At 48.7% G+C, this 25,649-nt stretch overlaps 2 protein-coding genes across 4 annotated transcripts in view; one reads left to right on the top strand and one right to left on the bottom strand.

Annotated features, from left to right (window-relative positions):
- The first annotated feature begins 575 nt into the window (after positions 1-575).
- Positions 576-7,662, top strand: LOC135815911 (uncharacterized). The gene is made up of 5 exons (XM_065329267.1): positions 576-947; positions 2,573-3,373; positions 4,546-5,167; positions 5,758-5,894; positions 6,573-7,662. Exons 1-5 carry the CDS (start codon positions 884-886, stop codon positions 6,716-6,718), a joined length of 1,770 nt encoding a protein of 589 aa, XP_065185339.1. The 5' UTR covers positions 576-883; the 3' UTR covers positions 6,719-7,662.
- LOC135815890 (A disintegrin and metalloproteinase with thrombospondin motifs 18-like) overlaps positions 7,476-25,649 on the bottom strand; it is a 39,764-nt gene continuing 21,590 nt past the window's right edge. For all 3 annotated transcript variants that reach the window (XM_065329255.1, XM_065329246.1, XM_065329238.1), the window contains exons 6-32: positions 23,644-23,912; positions 23,368-23,451; positions 22,981-23,108; positions 22,420-22,466; positions 20,234-20,339; positions 19,664-19,810; positions 19,044-19,194; positions 18,710-18,805; positions 18,095-18,453; positions 17,356-17,647; positions 16,958-17,162; positions 16,519-16,694; positions 16,019-16,142; positions 15,544-15,676; positions 15,120-15,297; positions 14,638-14,735; positions 14,150-14,213; positions 13,700-13,799; positions 13,285-13,415; positions 12,487-12,610; positions 11,991-12,074; positions 11,270-11,445; positions 10,600-10,744; positions 10,075-10,213; positions 9,536-9,761; positions 8,639-8,786; positions 7,476-8,206 (exon numbers count right to left, since the gene is read on the bottom strand). In XM_065329255.1, the coding sequence (XP_065185327.1) occupies positions 8,070-8,206; positions 8,639-8,786; positions 9,536-9,761; positions 10,075-10,213; positions 10,600-10,744; positions 11,270-11,445; positions 11,991-12,074; positions 12,487-12,610; positions 13,285-13,415; positions 13,700-13,799; positions 14,150-14,213; positions 14,638-14,735; positions 15,120-15,297; positions 15,544-15,676; positions 16,019-16,142; positions 16,519-16,694; positions 16,958-17,162; positions 17,356-17,647; positions 18,095-18,453; positions 18,710-18,805; positions 19,044-19,194; positions 19,664-19,810; positions 20,234-20,339; positions 22,420-22,466; positions 22,981-23,108; positions 23,368-23,451; positions 23,644-23,912 (4,067 nt within the window). In that variant the 3' untranslated portion in view covers positions 7,476-8,069. The remainder of the gene's footprint in view (positions 8,207-8,638; positions 8,787-9,535; positions 9,762-10,074; positions 10,214-10,599; positions 10,745-11,269; positions 11,446-11,990; positions 12,075-12,486; positions 12,611-13,284; positions 13,416-13,699; positions 13,800-14,149; positions 14,214-14,637; positions 14,736-15,119; positions 15,298-15,543; positions 15,677-16,018; positions 16,143-16,518; positions 16,695-16,957; positions 17,163-17,355; positions 17,648-18,094; positions 18,454-18,709; positions 18,806-19,043; positions 19,195-19,663; positions 19,811-20,233; positions 20,340-22,419; positions 22,467-22,980; positions 23,109-23,367; positions 23,452-23,643; positions 23,913-25,649) is intronic.

The following is a 25,649-nucleotide window of genomic DNA, read 5'->3' on the forward strand; positions in this document are numbered from 1 at the left end:
TGTGTGTGTGCGCACGTGTCTGTGACCTTTTTTTGGACGGTTTGTTTTCCGGCCTTAACAGTGCGTCTTATGCAATGACATTGTTATAAAACGCAGTAACGGAAACTTCACCAGTATAAAATAATACCGCCTGGACATAACTCTTTGGATATAAAGTACTTTTTGAAGACTCTGCAGCCTGCACTAATCTGCGTATCCTTCAATTCTCCTGTCATTTTGGCGTGTACTGTAGCTAGCAATATGTATAGCCTAGGACTCCTTGCCTAGTATTATAATATTATTATGCTAGTAATGATCATCGGTCACACATTCGTGACGGTGAGTACGAGTTCGTACGCGTGTGCTGGTAGTGCCCGCGCCGCCAGTACTAGAAGTAGAACAGGGACTATTAAAATCTTAGCATTCTTTAATACTCAGTAGAGTAAAAATGTGCAATGCCATTGCCAATGACTATGTACAGCCAATTGACTAGCGTCGACTTGTCTGCCGACCATCAGTCACTACCTTCAATGACGTCCAATGACATCATAGGGGTTGCTTATTATTTCTACGCATCCAGTTCATTTTTCGAGGAAAGCATTTTCATTATAATAATTATGAGCAAGACGGCCAAGTTCGGATCGTAATCGAGGGGTTGTTACTTATTCATACCTGACATTTGGGCTTTGCCTTTGGAAGGAATAATTATTTGTTCATGTTGTTGTTCACCTAGGCCGTATAATCTTGTTCCATGATCCATTGAACTCTTTTTTTACCTGTTTTTAATTTCACTGAAAACTCGACTTCAGTTTTCGAATCCATTTCACTAGTACTAGTAGGTGATGGGTGCGGGACTGCTGCGTTTGTGAAGAGTGTTCCAGTAAGGACATCGCTTATTGCTGGCATGGCAGTGAGACGTGTAGCATGGCTACTGCTAGCCGCCACGTGCCTCTTCAGCTGCTGTTCAGGTGAGTGTGTGCACACCAGGGCGACGACGTTCGCATGACGTCCACGTCCAGGGCAAAGAGGAGAGCTGGCCACTCTTTACCCTGTTGCTAGTACAGTGCAACCTCTTGCTGCGGGTACATTACACTAGAGACCAGGTATACCGGCCTTGTCTCTGGACGTGTCCTGGTTATTTCAGTAGAACTCTGTTTGGCAGCAGGAAAGTGTACTTAGTATCCGAGGTGTTTCTGACCCAAACATACTTCAGTACGGATCAAATACACCCATGCTCCAGACAATGTCCGTACAATGTCCGTACTAAGCAAGAGTATGTCTTATCAGAGTATGTACTAACTGAGCTCCACTTACTACACTCGGCATTGCAACATTCTAAAAGTATTCAGGGGGCAGTTGGGACTGAGCGAATGAGTCCAGATGTGGTGGTGTCCTCTAAGGCTGGTTTCCTGTATATAGTAGTTTCACATCTTTGTCATGTGACTAAATTTTGCGCCGAAGGTGATCATGGCATGTGGACAGTGGAACCAACATGGCCGACACCATGTGACCCATAGATCATGTAGATGCAGGGGTTGGCTGGAGTTTGAACCAACATGGCTGACATCATGTGACGTATAGATGCAGGGGTTGAGTGGAGTTGGAACCAACATGGCTCTCCCGTATTATCCTGTGATAGATGTGAAACCACTCTATAGGAGACTGCAAACGTGCACTGTAACTTGCCCAGTACAGTACGTACTCTGATAAGAAGTACATGATTATACACATGCTTAGTATGGGCAGTGTTTGTGACACGAGAGAGAGACAGAGAGAGAGACAGAGACAGAGAGAGAGAAAGAGAGAGAGCGGGAGGAGTGCATTGCTCCATGCTGTAGTATGTACGGATAGGAAGTATAGTGCTGCTCAATGAAATCCGATTGCGAGAGTCAAGTTGGCGCCGTGCACCTTTTCGCAGCCCAGTGTTCGCAGGTCAATGGCTGCGGCGCGCCTGGTGCGTACTTGAGAAACTTGACTGGATTTCATTGAGCAGTGCTCACATGTACCTCGGTTAGTAAGTGAACTGTTCCTCATTGGCGCATTTATTATCACAGTGCCACTGTACATCTTTACAGTCAGTACTGTTGGGCACCGGAGGACGGAGTGGCGAAGAACGAACAGCCTAGAATTTCACCAAGCACAGCATACCGATGCATACATGGTGGCTCAACTGTTCATAGACGTTGGTAGATGAAACTGAGAACGGTCTAAGCTACAAGGCTGATTCCCCAGTTCTTCGGCGACCGACATTGCTGTAATGATTGCATGACATTCTCTGTATTCAGACGCCGTGCACTGATTATCAGGCAACAGCATTGGTCACGTTTGCTGTGATGTGTGCAAGGAATGGCCCAGAAGATAAAGAACCAAAACCAACGCCTGATTGCAGTAGGAGCCCTTAGAACATGGAATGGATGACAAAATAGTCATGCTGCACCTGTATGTCTGAACATCCTCAGTATTGCTCAACACTTGGGCGACACAACTCATCACGATGAAGCACAACGTGTGTTTCGTGTGTTCTATGCGAGTTGCCAGAATTACAAGAGTAATGTCACCCGCTTTTCTTTCTTTGCATTCCTACCTGTTACAGGTCAGGAAGGTGTGATGGGTGAAGGTGAGCAGGCTGCACCAGCTACAACAGGCCATACACCGGATGACCGTGATGTGCTAAGTGACCATACACTGGATGACCGTGATGTGCTGAGTGAGCAGTTATCTCTGATTGATGATGATGATAATGGCGATGATTACGAGGGAATTGATAACACGGACGCAGCGGACGGCAGTGATGATCTGGACACTGCCATACTGGATGACGACGACCATGATGCTGACGATGACGACAAAGAAGACAAGGTCAAAACAGCCGTTTCTGATCAGAATGTGAACAGCGCGACGGGCGCTGATGATGAGAGCTTGGACTCCGATTGTGAAGGCGAGGACGAGGTTGCGGACGATCAGACAAGCGAGCCGTCACTTTCCCTCGGTGATGGGTTTGGCCGGAACTGGACTGAGCTCCTGGCCGGTTTCAATCACAGCAACTTCACGTATCCCAAGCTGAATCTCTCTCTGTACAAGGACTTGAATCTGTCGCTCTACAAGGACTTGAATCTCTCGCTGTACAAGGACTTGAACCTCTCGCTCTACAAGGACTTGAATCTCTCGCTCGACTCGGGCCTGAACCTCTCGCACTACACGGGCTTAAACCTGTCGTGGGCGCTAGCGTACAACGTCAACTATACGCACAACATATCACTGAATGCCACCGAGAGCCTGGCGCTGTACACCAAGTACATTTACAGCCGCAGCCTGAAACACGGCGAGGACGCCGCCGTGTCCAAGCGCCCTAACAAGACAAAGTCGTTTACCTGGCTCTGCTACAACGGCTCAGGTAAGAGCGCTGTGCTGCAGGCTTGCTGAGCGTTGGACCTGTCTTCATAACGTGGACCGTATTTTCCGGAGTATAAGCCGCACTTTAAACACTCATAATTCATCCCACAAATGCTAAAAAAAATACTACTTTGGTCAAATGAACGGTGATATACAGGTACCGGTAGGTGCGGCTTATACTCCGGAAAATACGGTATGTGCCCCTGGGGATATTCTCAAGCAAGGGGTTGCTGAGAGCTCTATGGCACAGGTGCTGGTCATTACGCTGATGATGGTTTTCACTATAGCCTTGAGTACACAACTACCCAGAGTGTGCCACTCCACATGAACCTCAGTCGCGAGTCGTGACTCATTTCCAGAATTTCAACTCGCTTGACGCAAAGCGTACTGCGCGATCCATCTCCCGTCTCGAATACACGCATAGACGTGATGAAACATCATGAAAATGATGTCATTCTGAAAGCGAGTCATGGGTCCTGATGGCTACCCATCACCAGTTGCCCACTCTGTGGAGTGTTGTGTACATTTGCTAGAGTCAGTGTATGTTAGTTGGAGTGTAAGCAGGGGCAGGTAATAGTGTGCAACTCCCGCGTACAGTGCGGTCCCAGCAGAATTTCCAAGTTGACATCATTTTTATGATGCAGTGCGTCTCGCACGCGTGATGTACACTGCTTTTACTGGGTGTCAGCACATCACACGTATTTCCTTGCACTGATTTGTACAGGATCAAATGGGGGATTTGTCCAACACAGGTCCCGAATACGTCTGATAATTCGTCTGCAACATACAATGCTATAATAAAATGACGTCAACTTGAAATTCTGTCGGGACAGAACTGATAGTGTCGTTGAGCACTCTTGGGCGTTTTGTACTCATGAGTCATGGTGTCTTAACAGTTACATGCCAGCGACCCTTTTGATGGAATCGTGGACAATGTCTCGTGCATTTCGTTTCCTTGCCGCTGTATACAGTGCGAGCTTGTGTGTTCCGACTGGTCAAGTTTGTGGCCTGTATTTGGGACACAGTGATGCATCTGTGAGATTATTATAAAAGCTTTGCTTTTGCCTTGCAGCGTATATACTGAACATTCTCTAGTATGAGTGTACATGTATGTTTAAGTACAGGAGTGTTGGGGTTTTCTGTCTACTTGTGTGCACCACATGTGTTGTTCAGGTCAGACCTATGGCTCTGTGAAGCTGGTCAATCTCACTCAGCTGAGTTTGTTCATCCACCGGCTGGCCTGCTGCGATCGCAAGCACTGCCCGACCGTTGCTGAGCAAGAGGCGATGAGATGGAACATGTCGCGACCATGCTCGGCATCCGCTCGCCACCGCTTCCTTGCTCTTGTCATGGCTGGCCGCCAATGCTCTCCCTGGGACGTCGGGCCGGTGCGCAGCGACGCGCCCGTTTCCATCCGCTTCAAGCGACCGCTGCCGCTCAGCCTGGACCTGTTCTGGGACTTTGACGAGGCCTTGCTGTCGCAGCATCCGGCCTCTGTCTTTCAGCTGTCGCCGTCGCCCCGCCCCACCACGCAGTCTGACACACCGCAGGCAGCCACCGCCGGCACTGTCAACAGCAGCAATAGCAGCCATGCTAACGGCACCAGTACGAACACCACCACCACCGAGGACGGTGGGAAGGATAAAGTCACACAGCAGCGCTGCCAGTGCTCCGTACTGATGATCTACTCGCCGACGTGCCCGTTCTCGGTGAAGCTCTCGCCCGTTTACAGTGCGCTGGCACGGCAGTATCCGGCACTGCCGTTTCTAGCCGCCAACGCCGACGAGAATAGCACGTGAGTCCCCGTAGCATACTGCTGTGCTGCCGTTGTCTTGATACCGGCCATGAGTTTTTGTGATTTGTATGTAGCTAGAGGCTCGGGCAGGGAGGCAATTGCCATCTGTATTTATGTGGTGTGTAACTGGATGCATGGGACTTGTCTTGTCCAGTAGCACTGGTAGAAACTGTCGTTCCTGTGCTTTGTTGTTGAATTCTTTATTCTCACGATGGCACCATCGCCAATTTGTTGTTGTTGAATTTGAATTCTTTATTCTCACGATGGCACCATCGCCAATAAGAGATATTGTTGTTGTTGTTGTTTTTTTGAAATCTTTTATTCTCACGATGGCCTGTGGCCAATAAGAGAAAGTTGTTGTTGTTGTTGTTGTTGTTGTTTGAAATCTTTTATTCTCACGATGGCCTGTGGCCAATAAGAGAAAGTTGTTGTTGTTGTTGTTGTTGTTGTTGTTGTTGAATTCTTTATTCTCACGATGGCACCATCGCCCATAAGGGATTTTGTTGTTGTTGTTGTTGTTGTTGTTGTTGTTGTTGTTGTTGTTGTTGTTGTTGTTGTTGTTGTTGTTGTTGTTGTTGTCCGCCCAACAGAATCCACTACATCTACAGCGTGGTTGGTCTCCCGACTGTCATACTGCTACACAAGCACAAGCAGCGCTATTTTGCACGCTCATTCACTGACTGGTCGGACCTGCAACAGATGTCCAGCTTTGTGTCCAAGCACACTGGTGAGTTCAGCGGCTGTGCATGCTAGCCTGTTGCTGGCCTGTGGGTGCGACTTGGCCCTGTTGCTCCCGTTCTGTGTGGTCTATTTAGTAGTTCTGCGCTTTCGAGCTGCCGTGGAGCACAGCCATGGCTTTGCTTGAGCAAGTTCGAATGGCTTTCATTTTTTACACCAACACTAGAGTGTTTATCATTCTTGCTGTGCACCGTAGTACGGTCCAACCATGCATAGTAATGTAAATCGAGCGTACAGTAAAACCTGTCAAGGCGACCACTCGGATAAGGCGACCACCTGTCCTAGACCACTGACACCAGCACCAAGGGATGCTATTTCCAGTCAAATGACCCTGGATAAGGAGACCACCTGGTAACTGAGACCACGTTTTGAAGGTCCCTTGAGCGGTCGTCTTAGACAGGTTTCACTGTATCTTGTTTTAGACGTGATAATTTAATTTCTTTTGAATATTCCGAATGCATATGAAATTTAAATGCTTACCAAATTAGTCAAATTACCAGGGTCACTCGTACTGACGCGGCTTATCCCCTCTACGAACTGTATGTGCATATGAATGATTCTGGGGCTCAAAGTATGAAGATGTTTCAAGTGCTAACATTTCTGGATCAGCAGTAACTGTTGTTGATGCACTTCCGTTCTGGATTTGTCGTTTGTTTTCGTTTTCCAGGCTTGAAGCCTCTCCCGAATATCACCGTGAACGCGTCCGATTACGAGACCGGACTTCCGACTGAGGTGACGCCGCAGACGGATTACATGCTTATCCTGAGCACCATCTACACGGTCGGTGGCCTGTGGTACTTGGCTGTCAGATAGCACAAGGCGCGGCGGAGATTCGCGTGCGCTGCTGCTGCTGCTGCTGCTGCTGCTGCGAGTGCTAGCGTTCTCCGAGTTTCGTACGTGTCGCCCGGCTTCCGGTCCGCCCGGTGGCAGCATCAGCTGCATATGGCAAGATGCAGGCATTGCCATGGAGTGTGTGTGTGTGTGCCCACCTATTCAACATGCCGGCATTGCCATGGAGTGTGTGAGTCCATCTATTTGAGATGCCAGCATTGCCATGGAGTATGTACTGTCATGTATGTGCACCTATTCCCCGGATCTCACCGGATCTCACCGTAGGCTCACGGCGGCGGACACTGATCATGTTCTCTCTGCTCTGGCATGCTGGATAAGGGAGTCTAGACGACGGTGAGTTCAAACGCCACGTCGGTGCTGCTGCTGCTGCTTCACTTTGTTTCCAGCTCAGCAACGTTCCAACAGTTGCTGGTTGTGGACTGCTGGTTGTTGCGCAACACACACGCAACACTGTAATGCCAACTAAAGTGTCTGCGTCCGCTCTGGCTTAGCCGCATCTGCAGTATAGGCATTACATGCAGCACCAAATGCCTCCGCCATACCATGCTCCGATAACGGAGGCTGTTAGGTCCATGCTCGTGTCGCTTTTGATTATCCGTGCCACGCAGTTAGTTTTGTTCCTAGCACCACCACTAGTTCCAGAAATCATGAAATTTTGTATACCCATTGCTCGAAACGCACAGCACACACAAACAATTCTTTCATGAGCCCAGTTCGCTTCGCTGATCAGATTTAAATATCATGGCAGCATCATATTATTATTATCATGATCATTGCCATCATCAAATTAATATGGAAACGAAAAGCCATAGGACCATCCATACCATGCTACAGAGAACAGTTTCATATTTAATTGGATTTGACACGCCAAAATCAACCTTTTCTTAACTACGCTTTTCAAGGAAGAGTTGCACTTCATTGTTGGGAGCTGTGTACAGGAGGGTGCTGGGGGCTGTATCAGGAGAGAATACTTCAAGTAAGCTGCATGTTGTATCAACTGGTAAGATTCGATGATGTGTATAACGCAATATCTGGTGAGGAAGTGAGAGCTCCTAGTTCGGACGTGGAATGTATCTGGATGGTTGATTCTGACTGTGCAATGGGGATAGCCGATAGATAAAAACATTCAGTTCTCAGCAAATTACTTTTCACATATAATTCTTTGGTCATGTTGTCGCTGATTATAGAAACAGAAATTGAAAATGGAAGAGTTCTTTTTGTTCGCCTCAAGATTCTCTCTCATATAAGTAGCTTGCTGGCATGGTGAGGCAGGAGCTGCGCGTGGCTGACTGTGCGTTGGAGCTGATTGTGCCTATCCGCGTCGCCTGGCTTCGGTGCAGGTCCGGCAGCAGAGACGGAAGTACTCCGTGCCCTCCTTGCACAGGCGATACTTGAGAACCAGGCTGCAGAAGTCGTCGGGCCGCTGGTCCCGGCAGTGCGGTGTGTCATCTAGAAGGCAGACAGTGGCAGTGGAGAGTGTACATCGATAAGCACATTGTCAGCAAATGCAAACAAATTATCTTCATTGTTCACAGGTTGTGTTTCAGAGTGATCTTACGCCAGGTTGTGTTTCAGGGTGATCTTACACCAATCCCCTTAACCCGTTGCCGAACACTAGTATTGTGAAACTCAACTTCATCGGGCTTTGCATTTGTTACTTCATGGGCTTGGCATGCAGCCTAGATTAGTTCCGTGTGAGGTCCAATTTTATGTACTCAGCACTTTAGCTCTCGGAATTAGCTTTGCAATGTGAGTGAGTTGGATGATTGCGGCGTGCAAGTAATGGAGTCCCCTGGCCGTTCTGTCAAACAAAGTGCGACTGGTTAACAAGTGATTGTATCGTGAACTCTCTCTCTCCCTCCGCCCCAGTTGGAGACTTACGGTTAGCAGCTTGCGGCGGTGGACGGCATGTGCCGCGCTGGCAGGTGCGCACACTGGTCGGTGGACTGCCGTCGCACTGCTCGTTGGGCATATAGCGTTGGCACGTCACCTGCCGTGTCTGTCTACCAGTGCCACACGTTACTGAACACTAAGCATAAACGCACAGGGCACACGACACACAACACCAATTATTTAGGGAATATTTCTAACGTCTTTTCGCTTACGCTTACGTAAGCAGTGTCTGCTCTAGAGCCGGGTCAGGCGGGTCAGCGACCCGGTTGGGGGGGGGGGGGGGGGTGCTTGGACCCGGTTGGGGTACTTGGACCCGTTGGAAAAGGAACACCGAGTCACTTGGGAGTATTGTACAGGACATGGCGAGTACATTTTTGTACGTCAAGGGGGTGCAGACTAACACCGTGACAGGTTAGCAGTAGCCGCACTTGTTACGCACCCGGCTCTGAGCCGGTTGCAAGAGTTGTACCAGGTACACGTGTAGCCGGTTGGTTTGAAATCCTAGAGCAGACACCGGACTGCGTACGATGTACTTGCTTTTTTTCAGTGTGTGAGCAGAGCCTAGCTAGCCATGCAGCCAAAGAATGTGTGTGGCGTTAGCGAGCATCAGTACACATGACATAATTCCAGCGGTACCCCAGTCGGATAGATGATAATGCCAAAATTTAATAACGTGCAACTAGACTTGGGATTGCTCACCAGTTGCATACAAATTATACAACGATGTGTACAGGATAGGCCTTGAGCTCTGTAGGAGCACGAGCCACAAGTAGCCATACAACTTTGAACTTTGTAAGCAACTACTCTGCAATGCCGTCCCAAGTCTAGTTCCACGCTATTTGGCATATCATCTATTGTGGCCAACACGCAACAAGCATGGCTTACCGATGCCCAGGAGCCAACTATCCAGGCCGGCGCCGGCATGGCGCAGCGCCGGCCAATGCACGACTGCCGCCGGTTGGGCGTCTTGAGTCCCTGGCGCCGGCAGTAGCGGTTCGGCACGGCGATGCGGTCCTGCGCTCGCCTGCACTGCACCGTGCGGTTCTGTATGCCCTTGCCGCACTTGGACGAGCAAGCGTTCCACGCTCCGGTGCTCCATTCGTACGTGTAGCTGTACACCAGGGAAACATGGTGCACAGGAAAATACAACTCAACTAAGTGTACAGCCTCGTAGATGTTCCACACCCAGTGCTCACGTTCAACAGTGTGTCCAATGTAGTAACATACACAAGACACTAGAACTTCCATCATCAGAAGTCTATCCCTCTCACTTGATTGAATGACATGAATGACGATTCTGTCCCACCTTACTTGCGAGGAACTCTGCCCTTTGTGCGCAGAGAGGACTTAACATACTTTGAATGACATGTATACATGCGCCGAGCACACAACTACAACCCATTGCTGCTAACTGCTGTCCGTACCGTCGTGGGCATGTAATTCCAGTTTCGCAGGCACGTGACGTGCGCACTGTCGGCAGCCTGTTGAGCGTGCGGCAGTACTGGCTGTCGACCAGCGCACCGTCGCGCTTACGATAGCACCTCGACACGGTGGTAGCTACTCCTGAACGTGGTACAGACACAGAAATAGAGAGGGCGACAACACACTAGTTAGCTGCTGATATTAAAATGTGGAGTGAATTGCAATGGCATACTTTCATGCGTTCATCAGCACTTCGAAGGGTTTTAGGTTAACTGTCTTCCGAGGACTCCCTAAAAAGTGGAAAATGCAGTGTGTTTTGCAAGCAACATATGTGCAGAGAGGGAAGACGGCCTATAGGCCCATGGCCAAGCTGCTCACAAGTCGTTTTATTCCGCTGAGCTGCGCTAGTGAGTTATGATGCTTGAAAACTTTCTTTGCTCATGCATGTAGGTGGGATGATAATAATGCTGAATGTGTTCCGAATGTGTGATTGCGGTGCTGGATAGTTATACTAAACGATGACTAACCTCTGCCGCAAGTGACTGAGCATGTCGATGTTATCCTTGACCAGGTGTAGAATTCCGACGTCGGTGGCTCCCGGTGTAGTGACTGTACAATAGTGTACTCAAATCTCAGGTGAGGATTCACTCGGTTCTGATCACTTACATTCAACTGAGTTAAAATATACACACACACGAGGGCACGCAAGAACATACAGTTAGTACCGACGGACAGGTGGACAGGTGGATCCAGAAACCTGAACCGGTGTGTGTGTGTGTGTGTGTGTGTGTGTGTGTGTGTGTGTGTGTGTGTGTGTGTGTTGGGGTTTTTTCCTTCTTTTCTACAAAATCCACATATCTCCAGACACTGGGGTGAATAATGGAGTGTGGTGGTGGGGCCCATTAAGCTCAGCCGACCAGAGGTCTTGGCTTCATAGCTCCGTGTGTGTGTGTGTGTGTGTGTGTGTGTGTGTGTGTGTGTGTGTGTGTGTGTGTGTTGGTGTGTGTGAGGGAGATGGAGACAAAGAGAGAATGCTGGCAGGGCACGTGCCGTGGCAATTATGCATTATCCGAGAGTCAAAGTCACATTCTAGATAGATAGCTATGAAAAACATATCTGCCATTGCAAACCAATGTGGAAAACTAAGATTCATAGTACCCGCAGTTGACATCAAAACCAATAGCAGCAGTTTCTCACCATAATGACAAGATCAGAAGTGGTTGGCCGCATGATCTGTATGTACTCTCGCTGGCCGGCGACCCGGCTGTAGTTTGCGTACGCGGTCAGCACTGGTCCGTAGCTGCGCCGTGCTCCCGCGCTGCTTGGTAGAATCTCGCTAGACAGCAGGATGTTGCCGGCTATGTCGGCTAGCACTGCGGCACACAGGACATGGCCAGAAAAGAGAGCATGCATACACACACACACACACACACACACACACACACACACACACACACACACACACACACACACACACACACACACACACACACACACACACACACACACAAGAAAAGTCAGCACTGGGAACGGAATAGAACAGGTAATAACAGGTAATAACAGGTAATATGGTGTTACTCTGCCTTTTATGCTTAGGCGATCTTCAGAGCACAATAATAACTGCAGCAATCCAGACAAGTATTTGCAATGGATGAAGACAACTAACTTCCCAGAGTGATCACCATTGAGTACACGTCAATGTGCTGGCCTTTACAGAAACACGTGTGACCAGTTTCACAACCAACGCAATGCTTCCTACAGGTTTTCCCGCACTGAAGTTGTAGGGCGCAGCAGCTGGTCTGCCACTGTTTTATTCTTATTACTATTATTCAGAAACCCAACTCGTAAAATAAATAATTATGTGGACAAAAACAAACAGCTACTGAGTAGTAGGGGCTGACTGTGCTTGCTGACTTACCAAGTGAAGTGTTGACTGATCGTGCTGATTTGCTGATGTTCAGGAACCGTGCACCCTTGGGAATCCTGAACACTCTGTATACACCTGTAGGAACAGAAGCAACAGTAGTGGCAGTGGCGGCAGAGGCAGAAGAAGAAAATTCAACTACACAAATATGGTACACTGCATAGACATAGAATTGGTAAAACACATCGCTTCCGTTATCCTGCTAGTGCAGTACCTCAAAGACTGATGGGAAAGCTCCATATTAAAGAACGTATCAGTGTGGTGATCCGGACCATAACTATGTGTGAGTGTGGGCCTTTCACGTCTCCAGCTTCACCAGTTCATGCACTGACCGGATAGCTGCCAGAGAACTATCTTTAGGGGAACTTCACCAGTGTAGTATGCAGTATATTACGTTACAATGCCTGCTGCCCTTGATACAAACGGCCAAAGTCAGCCAGCCGTCACGGTTAAGATTTCCATAAACCAACGTTCGCGCTCATAGTAATACCTTTGACGAAATGCTTGACGTTGTAGCGACTGGCAAAGTCCTGGCACGTGCTCCCGGTGCCATTGCACACGCCGCATCGATCTTCCACCGCATCCGAGTTGATTTCATTGTCGCATCCCACAGTCTATGCAAGGTACACACACACACACACACACACACACACACACACACACACACACACACACACACACACACAAACACATACACATCACCCGAATAGAATTTTAACACAAACACGCATGACAATCCATTGCATGAAAAGTACCCATGCCAATAAGCCAAGCCAAGGTGTGAAAGTTGCAATGAGTTTCCTCTTCCATCCCTACGGCATTGATCTCTTCTTTTCTTTATGTACTATGTTCCAGGTCACTCTAGATCCATCCGCCATTGACCAAAGTGTACAAAAGTACCATAGGCAGGTAAGAGCTACAGTAAAACCTGTCAATGCGACCACACTGATAAGGCGACCACCTGTCCCAGAAGACCACTGGAACTAGGACCAAGGGATGCTATTTCTAGTCAAATGACCCTGAATAAGGAGACCACCTGGTAACAGAGACCAGATTTTGAAGGTCCCTTGAGCGGTCGTCGTAGACAGGTTTCACTGTACCAGCTACTCTCACCACCTGGTCTAACTCCCTACCTACAGTTGCTTTCTCTCTATGTATTCAAGTACTCCGGTATGCAGTTTTGACGTGCCAAGTTTGCCATACTCCCTGATCTCTTTTCTGAACACTGCTGTCGTCTTAACACACAATTCACTTTAAGCCCAGGTAGACTAAGGCAGTCGCTGCTTACTCTGCAGAAGCCAAACGTGCACCTGTCGTTGAGGAACGGATGGCAGCGAGTTCCGTCGGCAGCGCGCGACTTCTTGACCACGGGCTGATTTCCTCCCTTCGGCGTGCAGACCAGCTTGCATTGGTTGAGGTCTGTATAAAACACACACGCACCGCAAACCAAATACACACCACATTCAGGGAAAGTCATGACCCAACCCTTCTTGGGGTCAGCATTAGACAAGAGCAGAGCTAAGCTCATATCAAGTTGTTCCCAGGTAAGGATGCATCCACTCATGTACAGCAGGAATACTTTGAAGGGAGAATAAGCGGTTAGGTCGCCGTGTCGCAGCAGCCATACGCTCGCTTCAAGCAACAGAAGACTGAGAAGAAGAGTCCATTAACGTTACGTGAACGTGCGTGCGGCGTGCCCTTACATTCAGGATGTGGGATCCACTTGGTGCCGTCCGCAGTTCTGCCCCGACGGCCGTACGCGGCACACTGCTCCGTTCGGAAGTCCACGATGCTGTCACACTCCTGCAAGCACAACCCGCATAATACAAGTTTACACACAGGTACATGCACGTGTAATCAATAAAACCTGCTGCAATATCATTAAAAAGAAAAACTGGGAGCATTCGGTCACTCAACAAGAGAAACCAAATGCAGCACAGTCGGCACTTTCCGAGAAAAGCTCTTTTGTGCACCTCCTTCTGAACTACATAGAACAGTTTATCCTTTCGGACTCCGGTGAGAAGGCTGAAGACCAGTAGGACATTCCACAGTAAGTATCTGAGTTGTTTTTCACAGTATGTTGTACTCGATAGACATGTCTTCCTTTGGATGCTTGGAAATATAGCGCCCCGGAAGTGTACAGTCCTCCTTACCTGTGAGTTACAAACGCGTGCTGTCAGCGACGGTCCTTCACAGTAGTCACCGCCATTTCGGGGCCTGTAACAGAACGGCACAACACACATTAGGACAGGTGTAACAGCACGGCACAACACACATTAGGACAGGTGAGGGTGAAAAATGTCTCTGGACTGCTACCGTTAATACTATGTCTACTCGTCGCGGTTCCGCCCGGATGAATGTCACACGAACATTTCACCATGGAAACTGTGTCGCGCCTCACCTGGCTTTGCCGCACTGGTCTGAACACGCATACTATTACGATATGGACAGGTACATGCGAATCCAGGATATGACTAGGCTAGATTCAGTCAGATAGACATTCCAGGAATGTTAGCCTGCTTTAAGACGTGCCGGCAAGCGGCATTGTGGCCGCACGTGTTGTTACAGCAGCAGCAGTAGCAGTGGCAGCAACATCAACGGTACCATCTCCATCACCAGCAGGAATGTGATGACAACTTACTCTGGGTTAGTACACGTTCTTCTCCTGTACTGCACACCACCGCCACATGTACGCGTGCACATTGAGTACTGTGAAAACTTGGACCATTTCCCATGCACCTGTGGGCAAACAAACAGGACAATTCACAAACAAGTAACGTGGAATCCACTATTAAGTTTGGAACCCGGAGCTTTCCATAAGACTTAGCTGGTAATGTTCCTATATGCGCCGCAACCATTTGCGTCACCAGCGTGGACAACAGTCTATTTAACGGCAAGGAGGATGAGAGAAATTTTAAGGTGTCGTTCAATAATACTACATGAATATTAGAATATATACATGTAGTATTACTGAATGACATCTTACCAAACGTCCTCCCCAGACATTTCTGTCATGACGATCGCAGGTATGACAAGAAAAAATTAAAGGACACGCCAAATTTTAACATAAAACAATTTTTGCATCTGTGTGTGCGCGCACTTTTGAATTTTTTGCAGGTTTACCTTTACAATTTGTGGACACGGATCCAGGTTGCATTTGCGTGAAGTGCGCGGCCTTGGCTTACGGCACAGCGACTTAGAGACACCCTTTCCGCTAGCGTGGCACGGCACCCGTCGCCACTGGCTACCACCATCACAGCTCTTGGAGCACTCCGTCCACGCCCTTGTCACCCAGTCAGCTCTGCAAGACACATTGCCACACAAAACAGCAGCGCATCACCTCTATATCACCAAATCTGGCCACATTCATCAACGAATGGCAGGCTTCAAGTATTAATACTAGTATTTAGTAAGCCTCATGATGCACAAAATTTATGGATACACAATCATTAGCTTCTGCATGCCACTTAAATTTCACTTGCTAGTTTCCTTGTTGTACATGTGCAGAGCAACCAGCGCAGTATTGGTTGACATTTTCTAAACTCACCCTGACGGGCAGCTGTCGAGAGTGCAGTCTGTTGTCTTGTCCGTCGGCTTTCGTCCGGCCGTGGAGCAGAACTGATCCTCTTCTTGCTCCTGCGTGCTGCGACGTATGCAGAATGTTTTCGTCCTCCTTGTTCCTGCGGCAGCCATCAAAAAGCAAAACCAAGCTTAGCAGCGTTTTTGGATACTTTTAAAGCTCAGGAGTGGGTCCAGCTACAAAATTTAATGGTGCACGAGCCATTCTGAGCATGACCATGCAGGGTTGAACAGTATTCCAACGAGTTTCACTAGAATGCACAATCAGTCAGTGCACGTAATTTACAGGGTATCAGCATGGTTGGCTATGAAAACCCTGCAATCGCCACGCGCAAGTGGTCATTGGCTACCCCAGCCATGTGTTGCTTGGAATAAAATGAATAAATGGTGTCCACTGCCATAAGATATGTAGTTACAGTTAGGCAACGCATCGTGGTGTTTACCTTTGCCGCACGTCACCGAGCACCTCTCCGGTATCTGCGACCAGACATAGTCCTCGTCCTTGTCGTCTGGGTTTATCAGGAAGCGCCACTGCACTGACAGGGATGTCTGGCGCAGGCGCACCACCTGAGAAGAACGCAAAGTAAACCAACCAGGCTCACACAGTGAGCAATGAACTAGCATTACAATCATATAGGTGATCTGACATGGATAGACAGTTTTACCCAGAGCCAGAAAGCTCTTGATGTTGAGAAAAGAAAAGTTTGCACATCCGCGTTATTACGGGTCATAGAGCTGTGTTTAGAAATTCATTAACACGACCAGCTTAGAGAAGTTTCACTCATGCTAGGCCACCACCATGCCTGATCATACCAGGGTGGCAGAGGCAGTGTCTAGCGGTGAGGGTGATGTGGTAAGCTCACACTCCGTTGATGTAAAAAGCAAGTTAATGGTTCACCATGACTTCATTGTAATTTTTCAGGTACCCGAACAAGCTCCTCACCTCCACGACCAGGTCTTCATTGAGAGGAGCTATGGAGCTCGTCAGAACTTCTGGACGACGAGGCGCTTGCTTATAGGTGAACTCGGTACCGGCTAGATATACCTTGAGCACGTCTTGCTTCCGTCCCCGCATCCACGCACCGTCGATAGCCACTTTGCCACCGAGATGACGAACGTCTACGTGAGAGAAAGCAGAGTCAGAACACACACATTGCAGTGAAATTTCAGTGTAAGGTACAGTAGATGCAACAAGCTAACAGGTGTGCGAAAAAAAGTGAAATAAATCACACATGTGCATTGTCACGTGACCTCGCCACACACTTCAAAGTACAGTTGCTGCCTGGAGCTATTGTTACGGAGAGCCAGCACACTGCATTGATCAATTTTTTGATTTGTCGAGTGAGCTGGGTCTCTTACAGATGCACACATTGGGCACTCACACAAGAACGCAGAATCGACCGCAGCTCCCTCCTTGATGTAGATGGACCGTGCACCCTTGGGCAGACGCAGGACTGTGGAGTTGGAACCCGGCGTCGTTGGCCGATGCAGGCCAAAGTACTGGCGACACGTCGATCCATCACCCTTGCACACTCCGCACTTGTCCCAGAATGCCGACGATTCGTACTTGTTATCACAGCCAAATGCCTGAACAGAAGAGAAATCAGCAAATTGCAGCAGATATGAGTACTAGTACGTTGAAAACATGGCAGGACAGGTATCAATATACCCCCTTAACTTCTACCATAGTGCGAATACAAACACTAGCAGAATGTGGAAGACACTAAGGTAGCTTTGCTTAAAAGCAGTTCGGCTGTACTAGCAACACAGCAGGTCGTACCTTGCACTTGCCGGAGACACATCGGTTGTTGAAGCGATAGCTGCACGGCGTGCCGTTTTCCACGTAGCTGTTGTACGTGCGGTTCATGGAGGAGACGCACTGCAGCTGGCAGCGCTGTGCCGCCATGTAACCGGGGAACCACTCCTCGCTGGGGTCGTTGGAGAGGCGCCGGCCGGCCCGGATGCACTGCTCCTTCAGGTACATGCCGCGCGACTCCACCGGGCACTCCTTGGTCTTGCACAGGCCCACGCGGTACCACTCGCCATCGCAGTTCTGCGTGGCTACGAAACGCCTGCAAGAGCATTTCACAGTGCGTGCATGGGCTGAGTGTTCCGGCATCGATCGCTATGAAAGCTGTGTACATATACTTTTGCTTCTGATTGCAATGCATCTTGTATACGTCTCACTATTGCACATTTCAGTCCATCGAAATGGTAGTCACTCTATTGTGTGAGTCTACTTATTCAAGTATATGTATGTACAGGCGCATAGCCCCCATCGGGCACTGGGGGGGGGGGGGGGGGGGGGGGGCAGGTGCCCCCTCCCCTAAACATTTTTCGACCTAGGTTCAGCATGCACATCATGACCATGAATGACATGCACCAGCCTTCCTACACGTACGCGGCCATGCACCCCCTAAAAGGGGGACCAGATATGCCCCTGATGTACAATGGTCATTTGTCTCCACACAATATTTATGAACTTGCAAAGCACGCTCCGCCATGCGTCGGAAACTCACCTGCCCTGCAAGCATCTCCGAATGAAGAACTGGATTCCACCGCCGCAGGTTCTGGAGCACTTGCCGTGACTCATCCAATCTCCCCACACTGTTCGTTGTGGCTGAATCACCGGCGGCGGGGCCTGCGTCGTGGCCACCACCACCTTGGTCGTCACTCGCACCTGCACAGGAGGCGGCCGCGTACGGCGCGCCGGCGTTTCCTTGGTGCGGATGCTGAAGTTTGGCCGATTGGGTTGCTCCACGCGTGGTGGTGGCTCGGTCCTCTCCACCGCAGGGATGACCACAGGTCTTGGCGCTCGTGTTGTTGGTTGTGCTTGCCGGCGAAACGTGTCAGCAACACAGTTCCCAAAGTAACAAACCTATAGGACGGGAAAAGAAGGGTGCGAACAGAAAAATCGAACGGGTTTCTCCAGTCTAGAACAGACAAGGGTTCCTTACAAAGTATGGGATAGTCAGCATCTCACTCAAGTCTCCCAGCCAAAGTATCCACAGGGAAGACTTACCACAGAATGTTATGAAAAACAACCAATAAAAAATGTACACAATATCCCTGGTTAGCTGTGACAGAAACAACAGGTGGCTACATGTACACGGACGTCGCCGCCGTGTCCGTACCTTTCCCGTTCCGCACGGAGTGCCCATAGCCGCCGGTACGTGTGTCGTACGGCAGTAGTTGTTTGAACTGCGACACCACAGCTCCGAGCAGCGTTTCTGCACAAGCGATGGCAATAACAACAACACAAAAAGGAGCACGTTCAACGCTACTGTGAAGTAGATATCAAGCCAAGACAAATACAGACATGAATTAGGATATAATCATATCACCACCCTCACATTGACGCCCGTGTATTGATCTCGAGAGGGGTACTGGTCCTATGGATGTAGACACTTCAGTATGGATCAGTCTAATGCTAACCGTAACACTTGGGCATAGTAGGACTTTACTTACATCTCTGACATAGCTAAAAGGACACACGGCCGACGTTGGACCCAGCCACAGCTTGCACTGATCGTCGGCGCTGTAGCGGCGGCCGGTCATCTCCCACGGCCGCGACAGGTTGCGCATGGGTGCGTCGTGAAGGCAGTACGCTTGCCCGGACCTGTACCGCGAACACAGAAAAGCATGCTCATGTTGGCGTAAAATTGCTAACAATGATACAAACATCAGACGTGCATACCAAATCGTTACATACAAGTACTCTGCCATTTTTCTAGAACAACCTCTACAGCCAGAGATGATCAACTTTTCCTGAATGTTCATGGGGCTCAAGTTTATGACACAAAGAGCCATTGCTGCTCTTACTGTCTCAGTACGCAAGCAAACCTACTCAAGGCCACACAGTGGACCTTGGCAGTTCCACTCAAATTTCTTACCATTCAAAATATAGTACACAGGTGAATGTAGAACGGAAAGGTACATATGGATACGAGTTAAGTACTGACTCTACAGTTACAGTGCTTGACAGTTACTCTTAATTCGTATCCATATATTCCTTTCCTTCCCAATATTATTGTCTCAACATTCGATTTTGAAATTACACAGGTGAATGTTTCTTTTCACACACTCACCTGACAAACTTCTGCACTTCTCTCTTGCTACACTGCGACCAGGTGTACACGTTCTTGCCGCCAGCCACCACTGCCGTCATCATCGTGCCCTTGTCGCTCGGGCAACCGTTCTCGTTGTAGCGATGGCCATCATGGGTAAGGTTAAGACTGGAAGCGTAAAAAAACATTAAAAAATAAAAGACAACAGATGGTGTAAATTGCCAATCAGTATTACGGTGTGGACCTATTACAAGAAAAGAAGTATCAGCAGGCTGATCATGTGTGGCGACTCACAATCCTCAAACCATGCACCCACGCGAGTATCGGCAAGGTAAGGAGAATCGATAATACTAACCAGTGTACTGTCAAAGGTATTCTTTATACTGTTCTTAGCCAAGACGTTGATTCATTGCCCATGCGGCTTGCCATGCATGCACACCATAGTTCTAGCCTGGCTTAGCTTAGCGGCCGGGTGGTTTTTTATTTCTATTATTATTACTATTATTCCACAATCACGATGACATAGTGCCAATAAACATGTGATGCGGGAGGTTTAACAAGTCATGGCGGGGAAACTGTTTAGCGGCTTACCTATGGCCCGTCTCATGTGCCATGACAAAGCCAGTGCCGATACCGTAGTCGTAGGTGATGGAGCACATCCTGTAGCGGTAGCATGCGCCGCCGACGTACGCACGTCCTGCACGGCACACAACCAAGCGGCAACAATGCACCAGGCATACAGGTTAAGAAGCGGACCAAGAACAGTATTAAACTTTGAACACTATCGTTTTCGTGTCTTTTTGCTTCATTACGCAACCTGTGTTTATTACTATTGCAGGTTCAGAGCTGTCTCGTAAAATACACATAAAACGCTCTAACTTGCTATAGCAAATGCAAAGATTCAGATACAGAATAAATGTAACTCGGATGGTGAGCCAATTATGTGGACAGTTAGTCATAACTCGTAACATTTTGTCCTTCTTCTTTTCACAATAGAGAATAAACAAAACAGTTTAGATGAGAAGGCTGGCTGTAGGGCTAGCCCTCATGGAGTACTATAGTATCCATTGGGCACTGTGCGGTCTTTACTGTCCCGCAATGGTTGACTGTATGAATGAGGTAGCATCATGTTTGAGTGCACATAGTAGTGCTGTGTTGCTATGGCCGGGTAGCACTCGGCGCTTTTTAATTTATTCACGAAATCGGATTTGACTGATCTGTAGTTCATGTCCCGGGTGTGCACTATGAATGCGGTGCTAGCTGTGTGTATTCGCCAGATCTCAATTCACCTCGGGGGGGGGGGGGGGACAGGCGTGTAACTTGATACCATGAGGAATCCCAGTCATCTGTTTGTTATTTTTTTGTCCCAAGCTGCCCAACCAGCTCCAGATGGTGTCTACACCAGAATGCGTTGGGAATGTGGACACCTGCACGGGCATCCTGCAGTAAACCGGTAAGTGTGACTACACTGTGTGGATATCCTTCCACATGGTCAACACAGCATGCTTATTCACAACTCACAAGCCCTACCAAATAAGCAACATTGCATGCTGGACAACTGGACGCGCAGGGAATGGCAAGGGTTAGGTGCAGGAGGTGGGACGAAGGGGATAACTCTCGCCACCAAGCACACACACATAATATTATTAATTCCACACATTGAAGAAACATGCCGCTTTTGGGCAAAGTTGGCGGCATATCACACGGCACAGCAGCTGGGATGTAGGCTTTTTCAAAGCCCACCAGAGGGCAACTCATCTTGCAATTGTTCACAGTACATTCCACAACAACATTGAGTTAGAGAATCCCCATTGCTTGTGTACTCTTCAAATTAGGATCAAACTGTGACACTGTAATCAATCCCTAAAAGCTGAAGTGCAGGTGTATAATTCTTCCCAGCAGGTAGCACTTAAATTGTGCTGTCAATTATTTATTTTGGAAGTTTCCCCAGGTTAGCAGCACCTGCAGATGCAATAGCTGAGTTTCTATAATTATCCTTGTGTAGGTACGGAATGCTAGCTATGCTGCACAGCAGGATACCACACAGTAGGCATGGGTTCTGGTGTGAAACTCTCTTAGCACTGCTAAGGATAGCTACAACCTCCCAGGCAGCTGCACCCGGGAAGAAATGTGTGAAGTTCCCCTGCTCCACATGCCACTTCCCCTGCTCCACATGGCACCAACATCATGTTATGGCAGGCTAGTGATCCTGTCACTGGATATTTTCAAACTGCCACACGGCAAGGACTACTGTATTGCCTACTGCCAAGTACACAGCAGTGCTGCATGCTAGTAGTAGTAGTGGTAGTACTTGTAGTAGTAACAGCATAGATCTACCCTTGTCCCACAACTTGCAACATATCAGAAGCACAAGGAAGTTGCCTGGGTCATAATTAAGTTCCCAGAGGGGGTTAAACACTAGCAATACGATGACCGACCAATCAAATTAGACTGTGACAAATTAATTTGTGTTCCGTTAGGCATTGCCTGAGTACAAAGGCCACAGTACAGGTAATGATGTGTCAGCCACAGTACCATACGTGCCAACAACAGTTACTGCTTTTTGAAGTAGGGCAAAGGGAAAACAATGCAAATGCCAAGTTCACTAAACAATGCGCAATGTCATGGCTATATCCAGCAGCCATTGGCAAGTGCCCAGCTCAAACAACGCCTGCTATTGTTGCTGGTTCAGTCAGCGGAAAGTGAGGAGGGAATCCGCCCAAGCATAACGTCTACTTATGATTAGGGTCAACGTGTGATGTTTGGGCTACACCTACCGAGCTCAGCACAACCAGCATGGTCCTGATGTGGGCATAGCTCTTTCCTGAAGTGAAGAGACACACAACGCACAGGAACATGCATGCAGGACATAGTAAACAAACGCGCAAGGCATGGGCAAGGTCAACCCTAACAGGACAATGACTAGTGCCGAACAACACAGGAGCGAAAACAGAGTCCAACGACATGACAGGTCTCTCGTGAATGCGGGTTGTGCATATCCGGGCAGGGCAGAGTTCATTATTAATGAGCATCTAATGAGCATCTTGAGACATGTCTGCTCCGCAATCCCAGACAGGAAAAGTTGAACCTGCCAAGCTGACCGCAATGCAACACCATGGAAGCTGCAGAAGCAGGACAGCGTGCATGGCTACATTTCCTGCAACAACGGATCCCAATGCTGCAGACTCTGACTGGCACCAACATGAGCCCTAGTTCGCCAGGTTCTCTGTAGCGGCAACCGGTGCTCTCAATATGGTTCTGGACACACCTGCCCGAACCTGTAAGAGTAATAACGTTAGGTGTACTGTGAAAGTTGTAAAGAATGCGGCATGGCCTACCCTGTGATAAGGATGGCGAGGTCGTAGTGGCTGGGATGGTTGTCCCAGGGCGTGTAATGCCGACTCTCCTGCCACTGACAAAAGCTGCGCAGTGCCTTCACCGAATGGTGACCAATCCGCAGACCATCCTGAAGAACGTAGTACCAACAGTCATGAGAATGAAATGAAGGCTGAAGTGCAGTGTTGAATCGGGTCTGTCACGTAAAGCACATCCTTTCAAGTTTGAAGCACATCGACAGCAAAACTCACACCCTAAATGGTTTGCATTTCCTCTTGGAAGGCAGTTGGAAAAGATTGAAATGAAGTGAGAGGTGTTGACAACTTTATAACCAGTCTTTGCCCTTCCGTACCTTCAAAGCATTACGGCAGCCAATAGCACGCGCTTACCTCAGATCGATTGGCAATAAGGACGCGGACGACCACAAAGTTTAGATTGATTCCCAGCATGCCTCTATTGAAATGTAGAGATGCCTAGAGAAGAAGAAAGCAAGTAACACAAAGCACAAGATCGCTCGGGACAGGAGCGAAACACCACTGGAATAATGCTAATAGTTTCCCTCAAAAGCTCAACTTTAGATATGAATTGCACAAAGCCGGAACTACAAGATCCCTTTCGCAATCGATATTTCTGCTCAGGGCTACGTCGGACTAACACACACGTACCAGGTTTGCCAGTGACAGGGCGTACGTGTTGGCTTCCGATGCCGTTCGGAACTTGCGCTTGCGCATCATGGCCTGGTCGAGGACCAGCATGACCTCCAGCGAGTATTTGGCACCTCGTGCGCCGGCTGTGCCGTCCTCGCCTGCACTGCGGCGACTCCGGTTCAGCGGCGCTCCGTTCTCTCCTAGTCCCGGAACTGCCGGATGTGTGGATTCAACGCCGGAAGACAGAGTGACATACTCCGGGGCAACCTCCACGGGGCTTTCTTCAGCTGTGAAACAAGACAATTTTGGGAGGATAGACTATTTTATTTTAAAAGAGCTTTCACTATTGCATAAAACATGCTCAGTTTCAGTGCCCCCCCCCCCCCCCCATTACAAGTCAAGGAATCCCAAAGATCAGCAGCTGCCTAAGGCTTGAGACAGGTCCGGGCCAGTACTGCTACATGTATGTAGCTTGTTTGCATGCATGAATAGTGTCTGGCATGCACATCATATGGACAAGTGCTTTAAAAAAACATGAATTTGCAGCAATAGGGCCATACGCCAATACGCCACTGATCAGCTTGGTACTGAGTACTTTGCATAGTCCTCTGCAGGTGCGAATGGGATAAGATAGCCTAGGGTGATTGAGCACATGCAGCCCTGAAAGACTGATACTGCATAAGGGCTAGTCACCATCGTGAACAAGGACCATCTCCCTGGTCATTGCCACAGCTACAGTTAAATATGCAGTGCAAATAGCAGTAGGGGAAGACGTGCCTGATTTGACCCAGAGTTATTAGCACTAACAACGCATACTCGTGACGGCAGTAAGTCTACATGCGAAAACAGGAACTGGTACAATACATCACAGCATCCAGGCTGACCACACACAGTCACTAATATGGCTCCCTACAGCATGGCCTAGCCGGACTGAAACCCTGACGCTGACATTCAAATGCCAAGGAAGACACCAATTACTTCCATCCCAGACAGGAGGGATGACTCAGACTGCCAAACCTACAAAGTAGTTGCAGGCAATCACCAGCAGTACGACGACATTACTACTGTCTGCAGCTGACCCTCTCTGTTCCAGGGCCACCGCAGTGAAGAGGGGACATCAATGAGTTGTTCTACACTATTTAGCTCAGGGCCACTTTGGTGTGGGTGCAATACTAACAACAGTCTGGATTGGACTCAATACTAGCTTCATTCAAAGTTAGCCAGGGTGCCAATTTTCAATGTCAGCAGGGTACTTCTGTCCGTGCCTACCCTACCCACACACTGGACCATCCAAACGGTCAACTCAATTCCTGAACCCCACAAATGCTGTACTTTGGAAACAACTTGACCTCCTCCACATGCAGACAGATGACACGCCATCCATAGAGAAGCCACGGCTCCATAGGCCAGGCCAAACACAAAATGTTTACAGGAGCAATACACTTTACAGCATGCTCAAAGCCCAAAATTGACAACAGCAGTGGTGCCGATGGGAATCATCAGATATCCATAATAAGCACCAGGCAGAGGCCTACACACCCTGCCTCACAACGATGGCCATAGCAACATCTAAATGGTTGCCTAACCCACCCCAAGGCAGGATCTAGGAGAGACATTATCATTATTCATAATCATTGCGCCCTTGTCAGCAGGGCACTACACTGACTAGTACTTATTGCTACTTGTCTACTTCAAGATGATTGTTTATCTGCAGCCATAAGTGGATCATGTACAGAATATTCACCTACTGCTTGTTGCGTGCCTCTGCACAGGAGCCTCTATGACCCGCAAAGCAGTCACCCAGTCCACTGCATAGCAAAATGGGAACCCAGTAACTGAGAAGGCATGCATTTAAGGGAGAGTATCATTTCAAGTGAGGACATACTTGATCCTCAGCAAAATGAGCTGCTTATGGAGTACTTGGAAGTCGTAATGATGCCCCCCTCTCTCTATCAATCAGGGAAGCAGTGACATGATGGATGTAAGTATGTTATTAGCGGCCTGCATACCACCAGCAGTGGATC

The sequence above is a fragment of the Sycon ciliatum genome, chromosome 1 (assembly GCF_964019385.1).
Source record: "Sycon ciliatum chromosome 1, ocSycCili1.1, whole genome shotgun sequence".
Classification (NCBI taxonomy): Eukaryota; Metazoa; Porifera; class Calcarea; order Leucosolenida; family Sycettidae; genus Sycon; species Sycon ciliatum.